This window comes from Lingula anatina, chromosome 4 (assembly GCF_051362555.1).
Source record: "Lingula anatina isolate TDL-2025a chromosome 4, LinAna3.0, whole genome shotgun sequence".
Taxonomy (NCBI): Eukaryota; Metazoa; Brachiopoda; class Lingulata; order Lingulida; family Lingulidae; genus Lingula; species Lingula anatina.
This window is the reverse complement of record NC_141770.1, coordinates 24,904,433-24,916,904: the sequence shown is the minus strand read 5'-3', so window position 1 is coordinate 24,916,904 and position 12,472 is coordinate 24,904,433. Positions and strand designations below refer to the sequence as shown.

The 12,472-nt window shown below is 34.8% G+C and overlaps 3 protein-coding genes across 3 annotated transcripts; 2 read left to right on the top strand and 1 right to left on the bottom strand.

Moving 5' to 3' along the window:
• The first annotated feature begins 2,534 nt into the window (after positions 1–2,534).
• LOC106151534 (acyl-coenzyme A diphosphatase FITM2) lies at positions 2,535–5,235 on the top strand. Its single transcript, XM_013524854.2, has one exon. It carries the CDS (start codon positions 2,572–2,574, stop codon positions 3,472–3,474), a length of 903 nt encoding a protein of 300 aa, XP_013380308.1. The 5' UTR covers positions 2,535–2,571; the 3' UTR covers positions 3,475–5,235.
• Positions 5,236–5,425: 190 nt separating this feature from the next.
• Positions 5,426–9,899, bottom strand: LOC106151533 (ganglioside-induced differentiation-associated protein 1). The gene is made up of 6 exons (XM_013524852.2): positions 9,722–9,899; positions 9,170–9,362; positions 8,620–8,796; positions 8,224–8,302; positions 7,637–7,761; positions 5,426–7,259 (listed from the first exon to the last, which is right to left on the bottom strand). The coding sequence occupies exons 1-6, from the start codon at positions 9,791–9,793 to the stop codon at positions 6,961–6,963; spliced, it is 945 nt and encodes a 314-aa protein (XP_013380306.2). The 5' UTR covers positions 9,794–9,899; the 3' UTR covers positions 5,426–6,960.
• A 156-nt stretch (positions 9,900–10,055) lies between these two features.
• LOC106151518 (EKC/KEOPS complex subunit Tp53rkb-like) lies at positions 10,056–11,751 on the top strand. Its single transcript, XM_013524821.2, has 2 exons — positions 10,056–10,329; positions 10,617–11,751. The coding sequence occupies exons 1-2, from the start codon at positions 10,134–10,136 to the stop codon at positions 11,099–11,101; spliced, it is 681 nt and encodes a 226-aa protein (XP_013380275.2). The 5' UTR covers positions 10,056–10,133; the 3' UTR covers positions 11,102–11,751.
• Positions 11,752–12,472: the final 721 nt, after the last annotated feature.

Here is a 12,472-nt window from a genome sequence, read left to right as displayed (position 1 = left end):
AACATATCATCACATTGCCGTACATGTATTTCATATGCTTACTGATTCCATTGATCATTTATTGACTGCTACAGTGAGGCCAAATAAACAAGTTCTCTAGCTGGTAGCTGTGCACTTGGCACTTGGCATGACGGTGAAGTTCTAGTTAAAACTTCTTGAATATTCATCTGTTCCTGTTCCATTTGCATCCATTTTCTCACCAGTGTGCATTTTCCATAATCTCAAAAAAAAAAAAAAAAAAAAAAAAATGTAATGTAATGTAATGTGTCTTTCGTTTACATACCAAGTATCGATATTTTAAGTGTCCTTAAGTTACTTAAATGCCTCCTTTTTTTTGTAAAATTATCTCGACAAACCAAAAATTGAAAATTTTTTAAATTTCCAATTTTATTTGTTTTGTTCCGATATTCTTCACAACAGCATTTGAAGGTACATTGGTGTACATAAGTTGCAGGGGCAGATCCAGGGTTATTTGAAGGGGGTGAATGCATGTGTTTATAATTACAGGTACGTGTTGATAATGTCTAGGCTACTTGCGGAAGTATCATCCTTTTTATTGGCTAAATCTCTTTTATTGAAAATAAATTTTGAAAAAAGCCAAGCTGTTTGGGTCGGAGCAAAGCGCGGCTGTGGTGAGGAGTATCAAACCTCTAAAAGTATTTCTTGGAATCATAGTGGGAAATTTAAACTACTGGGTTTTGGTATAACCTAGCAAAGGATGAAATTAATGAAGAAAATTTTAGAGAAAATTGCATTCCATCAAATCATTGTTAAATGATTGGTCGTTCCGTCATATTTCACTCCTAGGTAAAGTGACTATTTTAAAATTCTTGGCACTCCCTACCATCATCCAAATATTAACTGTCCTTCCTATGCCTGCTGATCATTTCTTTAAAGAATTGGTGCGAGTTTTTTTTTTTTTTTTTTTTTTTTTTTTTTTTTGTCGTTTTATCTGGAACAGTAAAATAGATAAAGTTAAGAGAAAAGTTATGATTAATTATTATGAAAACGGTGGGTTAAAGGTCCCCGAGGTGAAATCCTTCTGTAAATCCCTTAAATTGATATAGCTAAAGAAATTGGTAAATCCACATAATTGTTCCTCGTGGAAAACTCTTTTGATGGATGATATTGCGGAATTGGGGGAATTGACGTATTGCTACTTCCATTGAATGGCTTACAGCATATACGCAATATTAATAAACTAAATACTTTCTGGAAAAAAGATTTTAGGGATATGGGCTTCTGTGCAAAAATTTTCTACTACATCTCCGGATGATATTCTAGGGCTGGGGAAATAATTATATTAAGATCAATAAAAAGATAATCTTTTATAAAACTTAGTTTCTGAAAGGAGTTCTTTACGTTAATAACCTGATTGATTATACTGGTTCAGTAAAAAGTCTGGACGTTTTTTGTGATGAATATAATGTAGATTGCAATTTCCTTGACTATCAAGGCGTCATCAGCACTTTACCTTCTGCCTGGAAAACTGCCCATAAGAGGGTACCAAAAGAACCTTACAGTAATAACGAATAAAACTCTCGTATTATTAAAATCGGGAAACAAATTAACGAAACTTTTTTTATCCGAAATTTATTTCTGACAAGGAAGCATTACCTTTTTACACCCATGACAAGTGGAGGGAAAAGCTGCACATTTATTTTCCAATTGAAAAGTGGAAGTTCATGCTTTGCCCTTTCGAGAAACTAATGATCATAAACTACTCACATTGAAATTCAGAATTTTACATAGAATTAATTTCACGAATTTGATGCTTTTTAAATATAATATGTTAGAACATGAGCGATGTACTTTCTGTAATGACCCAAAAGAAATTTGATTGCATATTTTCTGGGTTTGTACACTTTTCCAAGCTATTAGGACTCGTTTCATTCAGAACCTACGTACACAGTACTCTGTTGAATTAGAACAAAAATCTTGCCTGTTTATATTTGGATTCTTGGACGACAGCCCTCGCATATACATGTAGGTCTTAATCTACTACTCCTTCGTATAAAGAATTATTTCATTCTATGTAGACAGAATAAAATTAAACCGCTCTGGGATGCCTGCAAAAAGTATTTGGAAAAGCAGAAGAAAATAGAAAGGCAGTTGATCTAAGACAAAAATGGGAAAGTATAGAAAAAATATTCATATGAATAGAAAGGAACATTGGTCATAGCCTAGGCCTACTAAGATTCTTTTATTTAAAACATTCTACATGTATTTTAATAACTATTTGTAAGAATTTTTTCAGTGTGTGAATGGTGTGTGAGAGGTGTCTTTGTATCTCATTGTGTTGTAAAATGTCCTGTATTAATTTTCGTGAATAAAAAAAAAACTTTTAAAAAATTTGACCTCGTTTCACGGCTAAGACAATAAATGTTGACGCACATGTTTCTCCAGATTCCTTAAAACAAACCTGAGAGAGGTGTTGAAGTAAATTAAAATTGTACATTTTATTTCAAATAATGCCTTTATAGATTCAATTTGATTCTTGTTTAAATTGCAACTGCAAGACGAGCTGACCGCTAAACGAGAGTATCGATACGCAATAGATATCCTTCCAAAATGGCTACGAACAGACGGTCGGTGCCAGCTGGAGCCTTTAGAAAAGATGGCAAAAAGTCATTGCCAGGTCCAACCAATGTCCAGGCCGTGATATCAGCGATGATCAATAACACTTGTAAGAGATATCTCTTCATCGACACATCAGCTAAGATCGGGGCTTACTTAATAATCGTATGTGTAGGATCCTTGATTTGCGACTTGTTCCGTCCGCCTCGGATGTACCTTGCGGATAAAAATAGCATTCTCAACAAATTTTTCGTGCGTGTTGGGTGGGGATGGACTTGTGCCATGTTGGGGCTGTTTATCTTCTTCACCATGTACATCAGCTGTGGGGGAGATCGCCGTAAAATCGGGAGGCACATGTCTCGGCTGGCCGTGGGGACTTTCTGGTGGTACATTTGGACGAACGTGTTCGAAATCGTAGAGCACCAGTCGGGATTCTGTTCCATGAAGGACCTGACAGATAAACGCACCTGCTACCGTGGCGGCCACATATGGATAGGGTTTGATATCTCAGGGCACGCCTTCCTATTGATTCATAACCTGCTGATGATCTCCGAGGAGGTGAAGTGTCTCAAGTCATGGGACAAGGTGCGTCTTGTTATTCAGAGCGAGGGCGACGAAACCTCCCCCTATAGGCTAGACGGTGATACTCTGCAGAAAGTGAAAGAGGGACATCTACAGTATAACTATATTGTTAAAGGAATGACAGTGGTACTAACAATGTTGACTTTACTATGGGAAGTGATGCTTGTTATCACTACACTGTACTATCATACGATTGCTCAGAAAGTGGTGGGGGCTTTCATTGCCATTGGGTGCTGGTTTGTAAGTTATCAGATGTGGTATTTATCTGACTACTCACCAAAGTTACCCGGTGAAGGAACAATTAACACTCGGTGACTTCACACAGTGGGCAGCATCCAGAACTATTAACAAGTTTTACAAAGGGAATGTGGACTTACACTGCTGCTTTAATCTTTCTAAAAAATATTTGGTGCTACCACATGTATGTACCACCTTTAAGGGTACCCTGTATAGATTTTTTTAAAGAACACAGCAAAGGTGCAATCTATGCAATTTCACATAGATGTACACATTAATTTATTATGTTTGTATATGTGTGAGTGCAAGTGTGCAATTATGTGTTCATGTCTATATTTATGTAGCAAAGATACACTTAGGGTGCATTCCCATAGATTTTAGATCGATCTATCCCCGTGGGGAGTCTCACTAGATTTCTATCAGATAATCCAGCTTAAATTAAATTACCCCGTTACTACAAAATGTTGGCTGACAGCTATTTAGTGTGAACCCCCAGGGAGTTAGGTCAATCTACTTGGATCGATCTAATCTCTGGGAATGGGGTCTTAGTGTAGCATTTGTTTTAGTTGCCTATCACAAAAATGCCTTTTCAATTAAATAAAGGTTCAGGTTCAATGTCAGCATTCAAGAATACAGTGTCACTCTTGCCATAATTTTAATTGATATTCTATGCAGTTCCCAGTAACAGACCCAAAAGAATATATTTTCTATCCAGAAACTGGTAAAAGATAATGAGTAATGGAAATTCTTAGAAACTGTGTGTATAAATTTGAAAAATTCTGAAATATTTATAAATGGTTATAACTAGCGCAGTTTGGTATTAGGGATTTTGAAACAAGAATAGTATGGTCTGTACAAAGAAGATTCTAGCCTGCAGATTGATAGATCTGTTGTTAACAGAATCAGATTTCTGTTGTTTGAAAGAACACACTTAATGTAAACAAATAACTGGTGCTGTTTTTGCTGAATCTATCACAATTGACTCGACATAGTTTTACACTGTATTATGCAAGTGAGTACCACATTTTAAACTGGTAGTTAATGCCAGGTTTGGTCTCAAAGTTAAGTATTTTCTTTATGTGGGTCTGACTAAGAAATCCAAAGCTGAAGTATTTATTCAGTACAATTATTTTTGCGTAATTTCTTCAGTTATGGTCATTATATGACTAATAAGAAAATTGCTTAACTGCAGTTGCAATAGCTATGGTTGAATATACACAATTTGCAATTGATCACTGTGCTTGCTCTCCCCTTTAATATATTTCTGTGTAGATACCAAAGATGTTTTAATGGCAGAAGTGCCCTTAGACCAGCAATGTTTGAATATTCTAATCACATAATTGGTATGAAATATTTAACTCAACCTTTTTGGAGTACAAAGAGTAGTGGTTTAGCTGTGGCTGCAGATGAAAGCCTATTTTTATCAATAAGATATAATTGTACAATCCAAATTCAAAAGTGGCTGTTTTCAAAAAGCACAATCGTAAGGGTTAATATTAATGAAACTTGTTTTATTGATGAAGCAGAAGTAGTGGCATAGGATGATTTACATCAAATACAATCACCATTGTACACTTTATTTCAAATGCTCAGGTGTGCAAGTACTTACTGTTGGTGAGATCTGATAATTTTTCTTCATCTTGTGTACTTTATCAAGTAGACTGTAATATCATGGTGAACTTGAATAAGTCACAGGAGTTCCACATAACATTTTTTATGTACCTTCACCCTTAAGTTTTTTTTTCACAAAAATATGGCTGTGAAATTTCGAATTTCATTTTGCCACTTTCTAAATTAAGGTACCAAAGAGAATAAACTTCAATGATCTATAGAAAAAAATTTTTTTTTGTTTTATTTAATTTGTGTCAAAGGTACATCACTATTATGATGAAATTGCATCTGACTAGCCCTACAGATTGGCACCTGTGTAATTTTACTATATTTATTAAAATTTATTATAGTTAGTTCAGACATGTTTACAAGCATTTCCTTGTCATTACATATATCTTATAAAACCGAATACAAAGTCTTTAAATACAAAATTTATTACCTTTTTGTAGACCAAAATTACTCTAAAAAGCTTATTACAACATATTTCGTATTTCCTTGTATTATGTATACCCAAAGCTGTTTTACATGGTTCAAAACTAGTAGAGAGAATGCAATTTATGACATGTCTATCCTGTAACTCTATTCTCACTGGTATTTGTGCAGTAGAATTTTCAGCATATACATTGTATTAAATCCCAAAAGCATATCATACTTCAGCTGGAACTAAATAATGGTGACCTTCTTTACCAATGTGCGTTGCACACACAGACACGCAGTGCAATGTTATAACAAACCTTATACAATTATACATGACTAGGATGTAATATCTGCTGATAAAAGCATAAATTCCATGACTAAGAGATCTGAAAACAAGTGTTACTCCAAACACATGGTCCTGACAGAACCAGACAGAGGTTTGAAAGCTAAGTTGGCTTTCCTCTCCTTATGGAGGCTACATCTTTTAAATAATATACCCATGTATCCTAATGTGACACATTCAAACAACAACCTCCATTAAAAATAATTCTTAAAGGAACAAAAACAACATCCAAACCATACATTACTATTCTCTTGAATCATGAAATAAATGACTCCTAACATTTTTTCACTTCATAAAATGTTTCTCTTCAATAATTCTATGAACTAAAAACACTCCTTTATCATACCCTTGACAACCAAACACACAACAGTGAGCATAGCTTTTACATTTTAGTTGAATTGACCTTTTTAAAATGGAGCAAAACCTTAACAGGGGAATGCAGTCACATTTCAAATTTTGGGCAACAACAAGCAAATAGGGAAGAAATTATTATAATTACATTACCAACCGGTCCATAAATAATGCATATTTGTGAAAAAAATCTTGTTAAGATACTAACATTTTCATGCTGAAAATAACAACCCTTCGCTCTTGATTAAAATCACTTAAATCATAGAGAACATATATTATTAACAATTGAGTTTGAAGTAAAAGTACAAAGCAGTGACATTAACAATTGATCAAAAAGCACTGAGGACATGTCATACATAAAATGGAGCTGCCACAATATTAACATGTATAAATAATAATGGATACTATTTTGGAATATTAAGTTGATAAAATGCATTGCTATATCTTATACATACAAATGAAAAGCCTTTATTGGGTAAATTGTACAATAATTATGTTTTGCTTCAGATCTTCAAGTTTCAGAATCTCATGTTTGTGGTAAATCCACTAAACTAATGCATTTCAGGCACTAGTTAGAATAAACAAAATTAAATACAAATATTGGCAAAGAGAAAAACACTTTCCAAATTCATTTCCCTTTCTCACTTCACACACATATAAAATTACAAAAACAAAAAAAATGGAACCTAAAAAATAAAAACCATAAAATATTTTGACTTCAATCCCTCTCCATCAAATCAATTTTAAGAAATCACAAAAATATAAATATTTTAATCACTTCAGAGTTGTTGTCACCACCATGGTTGTCATGACAACCATACCCACCCAATCCACATCCTGCATTATGACCTGGTATACCACCAGGCTCCCACGGCAACAGCAGTCAACAAAACTACAGAACCAATCAGAAAGCCTGCATTCCTGCGTATTTTGGGATAGAGAATGTGTTTCATTAAGTTCACCTCCACTGCCACTTTAAGGGACGGCCGGTTCTTAACCCTGTTGTAATAAGCAGCCAGTTTTGGGCGTGTGCCCCCTTCCCAGAATCTTTCTGATAGACTTAAAACATCCAGTTGCTGCAGTAGGATTATTAGATCAATGTCCCCTATTGTGAACTGCTTTCCAAACAGATAAGTGTCTCCTGAAAAAGAAAAAAAATCAAAAACATCAATAATATGTGTAATACCAAAGAGATTCTATTCTTATGCACTTTGACTATTATAAAAAAAGTATAAAGGGCATATAAATGACCAATCATTGCCTTAAATAATGTTCTATTGCACCAACTCGATACAAGAGCTTGTATCCTGCAGACTCGATCTGACAACAGGATTTGAACACAGTTAATGTCACAGGTGCACACAAACCAATGACTTACTTTCTACCCAATCGTATTTCACCAGCAAAGGAACTCTCTAATATCTTCAGTTCAGTTCAGTGGAGTACTATTTAAAATGCAAATCATATCTATCCAAAACAATGTGATGAATTGATGATTGTTGGGAATCCTTCACTTACCCGTTCCATTTTGTGTGACCAGCTGTCTTTCCACTTGATCCAAAATGGCCTCCACATCTTCCAGTCTCTCCATGACACGCACCTTGTCCTCCCATTCTTTGTCTAAGTGCTTTATTTTATCAAGGCTGGAGATGATAAATAAGTTCTCATGATTATAAAAAACTGTGAACAATTCTGAATCTTTATCTTAGAATGTCAAAAATAAATTCTTAAAGGAATATGGGCAAATTTTTGACACAAAATTACATTTTCTTTCCTGTTTCCTTATTTGGGGCAATGGCAATTACACACACACGCACGCATGCATGCACGCACGCACACACACACACACACACACGTTGTCCAGATCTTTACAAATGTACTTTGAAATTCTGAGCTGTACAAAAAATGTCAACCAGTGTCATTACAAAACTGTGTCATTTTAAATTTGCACCTGAAATTTGCCAATAAAATGACTGACTGATATAAAATATAAACAGAGTTTTTTATGTAAATGGTGTGAGAAAAATATAAGCAAATGAAAGTAATGAAAACAGTGAGATATGGATTCTGTCACTCATTTACTGCTGATCAGTGTCACTCTTTACCTAGTAATGTAGTGCTGCCGTAACGATGGATATTTCTTCTCACATTTCTGAAGTGCCTGACTCTTGTTGCCCTGCAGTTCTATCATATAGATAAAAAGATATTTACAAGATTATTTCAGTCTGAAACATTAGCATATAATTTATTCAGCTACAAGCCACCAGCAATCATTATATTAATATATCAAATAAACATTTTCTGTAGGATGTCAACATAAATTGTTTCAAATAACATTAAAAATTTTGACCTTCAGAACTGTTTCAATAGTGTCTCGGCATAGAAAGAAATATCCTGATCTGTTTCAGTCATCTAAATGGGAAAAACAAGCTTCCTTATCATATATGGTCATTGTTTCTGTGTATATCTTACTACACCATACCTAAATACAATATACTCACCCATAAACCACTTCATCTCCCTTGGAGAGAACTGCATGCCACTTGTTAGTTCTGGATACTTCATACAACCAAAAAATATTATGTCCATGCGCAAATTTTGCATCTTTTCTCTCATCTGTTGGTATTTTTTCTGCTCTGTCTTATTCTGGTCAGCTAAGGCTAATTTTGGTGGAGTATCTGAAATATAAAAAAAATTATATTGAACAGTATGATTTGTGTTTGTTGTTGATAAATGTCTGCTGTTTGTGAGAGGCACCAAAGTGTTTATGATTTCAAATTCTGCCTGTTGACTCTCTCAACTGACCCCACTCCAGAAAAAAAAGAACATAATGCCTATGGCCACTAAAAACTGTATACAGTTCTAAATTCCAGAAATAAAACATACTTAAGAGCACAACATCATATATTCACTAAATATATTAAAGTCTTTATTTTGAATAATATTTATGTCTAATTAATATGAACAATGTACTAGTACTGGTACTTAATCATATGCAATGGAAAATTTTGTCGGTCATTAAGGACAAGTGTGCTGTGCATAATACCTTACCAAATTCTTTTTCCAAGTAATCCATCATTTGTTCCGGATCTCTGACATTTACCACATTTCCTCTGTGCTTTATCACTGGTAATTCTCGCTTGCCATTTAAATTTATGAACCAAGGCTCATAATGTTCATATCCTATAAAATCCACGCAGAAGGACTTGTATGGAATCTTCCTTTCTTGAAGATACATAACAACCTGGCAGTGGGTAACAGAATATTATTTTTGCATTAAATTTTAAATTATCATATAAAACATACATTTCAGCATTTTCAGGTTATCATTGATACATAGCTTGGTGCATGCTATAACAAATTGGTCTCCATAAAAATAAGAATGTTATTCTAGTTATAAGACTTTATATAAAATAAATATTTGCAATTCACAAACATATGCTAAGCACTTCTGCCTTAACTTTCAGCCGGGCTTTGAAGGTTGACCTTAGCTAAGGTCGGGCTGAAGTTAAACTTGAACCAAATGTTGCAATCTGTTAACACATCTTAATCATACAATTACTTGAAATGTACTGCTAGAAATGTCCTTGAAAATACGCATACCTTGCGTGTTGCATACAACAATGGTGAATGATACAAAATGATGTCACTGCGTCCTTCCGCTTGTGAATTCATTTTGTACCTAAAATCAAAGTTTCCCACTGACCACACGGCTCGTCTTGGCCTTCACCTTGGATGCTAAAATGGAGATTGTTCCCTGACGCGAAATGCAATGTCAAGATTTTAAAGGCATCTTAGATTTTTATGCTGACACTGATGCCAATGTATATTCAGTATTGATTCCCTTACATATTATACATATATGATATATTTCAAAAGTCTATAACGGTGTATATTACAATTTTTCCTACTCACATTTCTTGTTATAGATTTTAACTCTTCCGTTAAGTAAGTCACGAAAGTTGTGAAAACGCTTCGCACATTTTTTGGGAGTTTTACGTTTTGGAATGTAGAAATGTCCGATCTGTCAAAAGCGACGCTTTTAAAACAAGGGGCAGAAGCTAAAATTTATGTCATAGATTTTCTGGGAAAGCCCTGCATCGTGAAGGAGAGATTTCAGAAAACGTATAGACACCCAGACCTCGATAAATCTCTGACGACACAGAGGACCAAGTCTGAAATTCGTTCAATGCTACGGTGCAGAACGAATGGTAATTATGGAAATGCTTTTTCCTTTTACGTTATCTAACCATGCAGGTGAAGTTTGGTTTATTTTCCTCTTTTTTTTTTTTTTTTTTTTTTTTTTACTGTCACTACCTGGCTCCAATCGACCATAAGGTTCTCTCTCTCTCTCTCTCTCTCTCTCTCTCTCTCTCTCTCTCTCTCTCTCTCTCTCTCTCTCTCTCTCTCTCTCTGCATGTGTGTGCGTTTTTAAAAGATGCAAACGTGTGCACTTTATGACCTTTAACACACCAGTATAAATTTGAATATTTTTCAGGTATCAGAACCCCAGTCATTTACTTTGTTGATCAGATAAAGAATCACATATACATGGAATACATACAGGACTCTGTTACAGTCAGAGACTATGTTACTGCAATTCAGAACAATCCTGATGGTGACACTCACTTGCTTGAGGCACTCATGCAAAAGGTTGGCAGCACACTGGCGACTATGCATGAGAAGAACATAATCCACGGAGACCTCACCACATCAAATATGCTGTTAAGAAATCCACCAGAGGAGCTCAATCTGATCCTTATTGACTTTGGTCTGGGCTATATTGAAAATCTTGCTGAAGATAAAGGAGTTGACTTGTATGTTCTGGAGAGAGCATTCTTGAGCACACATCCAAATACCGAGGCCCTGTTTGAACTGTTACTTCAGAGTTATGCCAAAGATTATGGCAAAGGGGCAGTGGAGGTGTTAAGAAAATTGGATGAAGTTAGACAAAGAGGTAGAAAAAGGACCATGGTTGGCTGATATGCAGTTAGTTAAATACCTCTTTGGTTTTCAACATGTGGAAAAACTTTTTTTGATTATGAAATTTTGGGAATAAAGTTACTGTTGAAGATAAGGTTCAGGACAGAAAGTTTTTTTTTTTTTTTTTTTTTTTTTTTTTTTTTTTTTTTTTTTTTTTTTAGCTTTGTAAGATAAAAGTCACTTGAAAATGAATACCTTACAGGACTTGGCACTGGTGCCTGTCCGCCTGTCAGAGACAGGTAAGAATTCAGTCTGGACAGGGGAAGTTGCAGGGTTGGCTGTCACACGGACAGGTCATATTTTATGAGTATTTGAAAACAAAAGTTTTGAAAACAAATTTTGCTTGTTTATATATAAATAGCAAACTCGTCATGAAGGAAGACAAGAGAATTATTTACACGTAGCTTAAATTTTTGCTGTTTTACTTTCCTAGTTAGATTAAACAATGTGGATTTGTTCAGTGTGAAAAAATACCTCGCAACAATTTTATTTACCAGTTGCTACCACAATATTACGTGCACCCAATAGTGATTCATGACGACCACCACATGTGCACATAGTGTATTCCATATAAGAAAATAGTCTCATAACCAACAAAGTGGAGCTTTGATTGTGCTCGTTTTGATAATAAAATGTTTGCCAAACTTAAATACTCCATGTGCTGTCGAAAAAATTGTTTTAAGGGGAAATATAGACCAAACATGGCACGGTCAGAAGCAAAAGTAAGTGATAGATTAACCTGAAAACGCATTTCAATCTGAGTTTGTTCTTTCTAATGCCGCTCAATCTTCGTTTCGACATCAACCCTTATATGAAGTTTTAAAGCAAAAAATGTGGTCGTGTGACAGAAAGAGGGTTAGTACGCGCATTGTGCACTTGATCTCTTCTAATAAAGTTTGCCTGGGAAAAATCACCAGGGAATGAACACATTAAGCTGTCAAAATGGGTTCCAGGGCGTTAATACTAATGCATTCTTGATTACACATAATAGTTTACAAAGTTCAATGACAGGTAGGAATGGGTAAAAATATTGGTTTTGTTGGACAGGTTGGATTCAAATTCAGACAGGTCAAATTTATCAAATTAAGGTTATTAAAGTTAATGTCGAGCCCTGCCTTAGCTAGCAGAAGGTACTACATATTGCCAACGCAATGATATAATCTGCTGATACAACTAATACGTTTGTCTGCAGTGACCCCATGCTTCGCTAACGCAATCCATAGAAGTAGAGGAGTACTTCTATGCGCAATCATATCTTTCAGAACATGTGGTTGAATTATTGATTGACACAGAAATTGCACAAAGCAAGATCTTTTTTGTTTGAGTTAATGCCAAGTAAAAAATTCTAGTTCAGCTTGATAGAAAAACAAG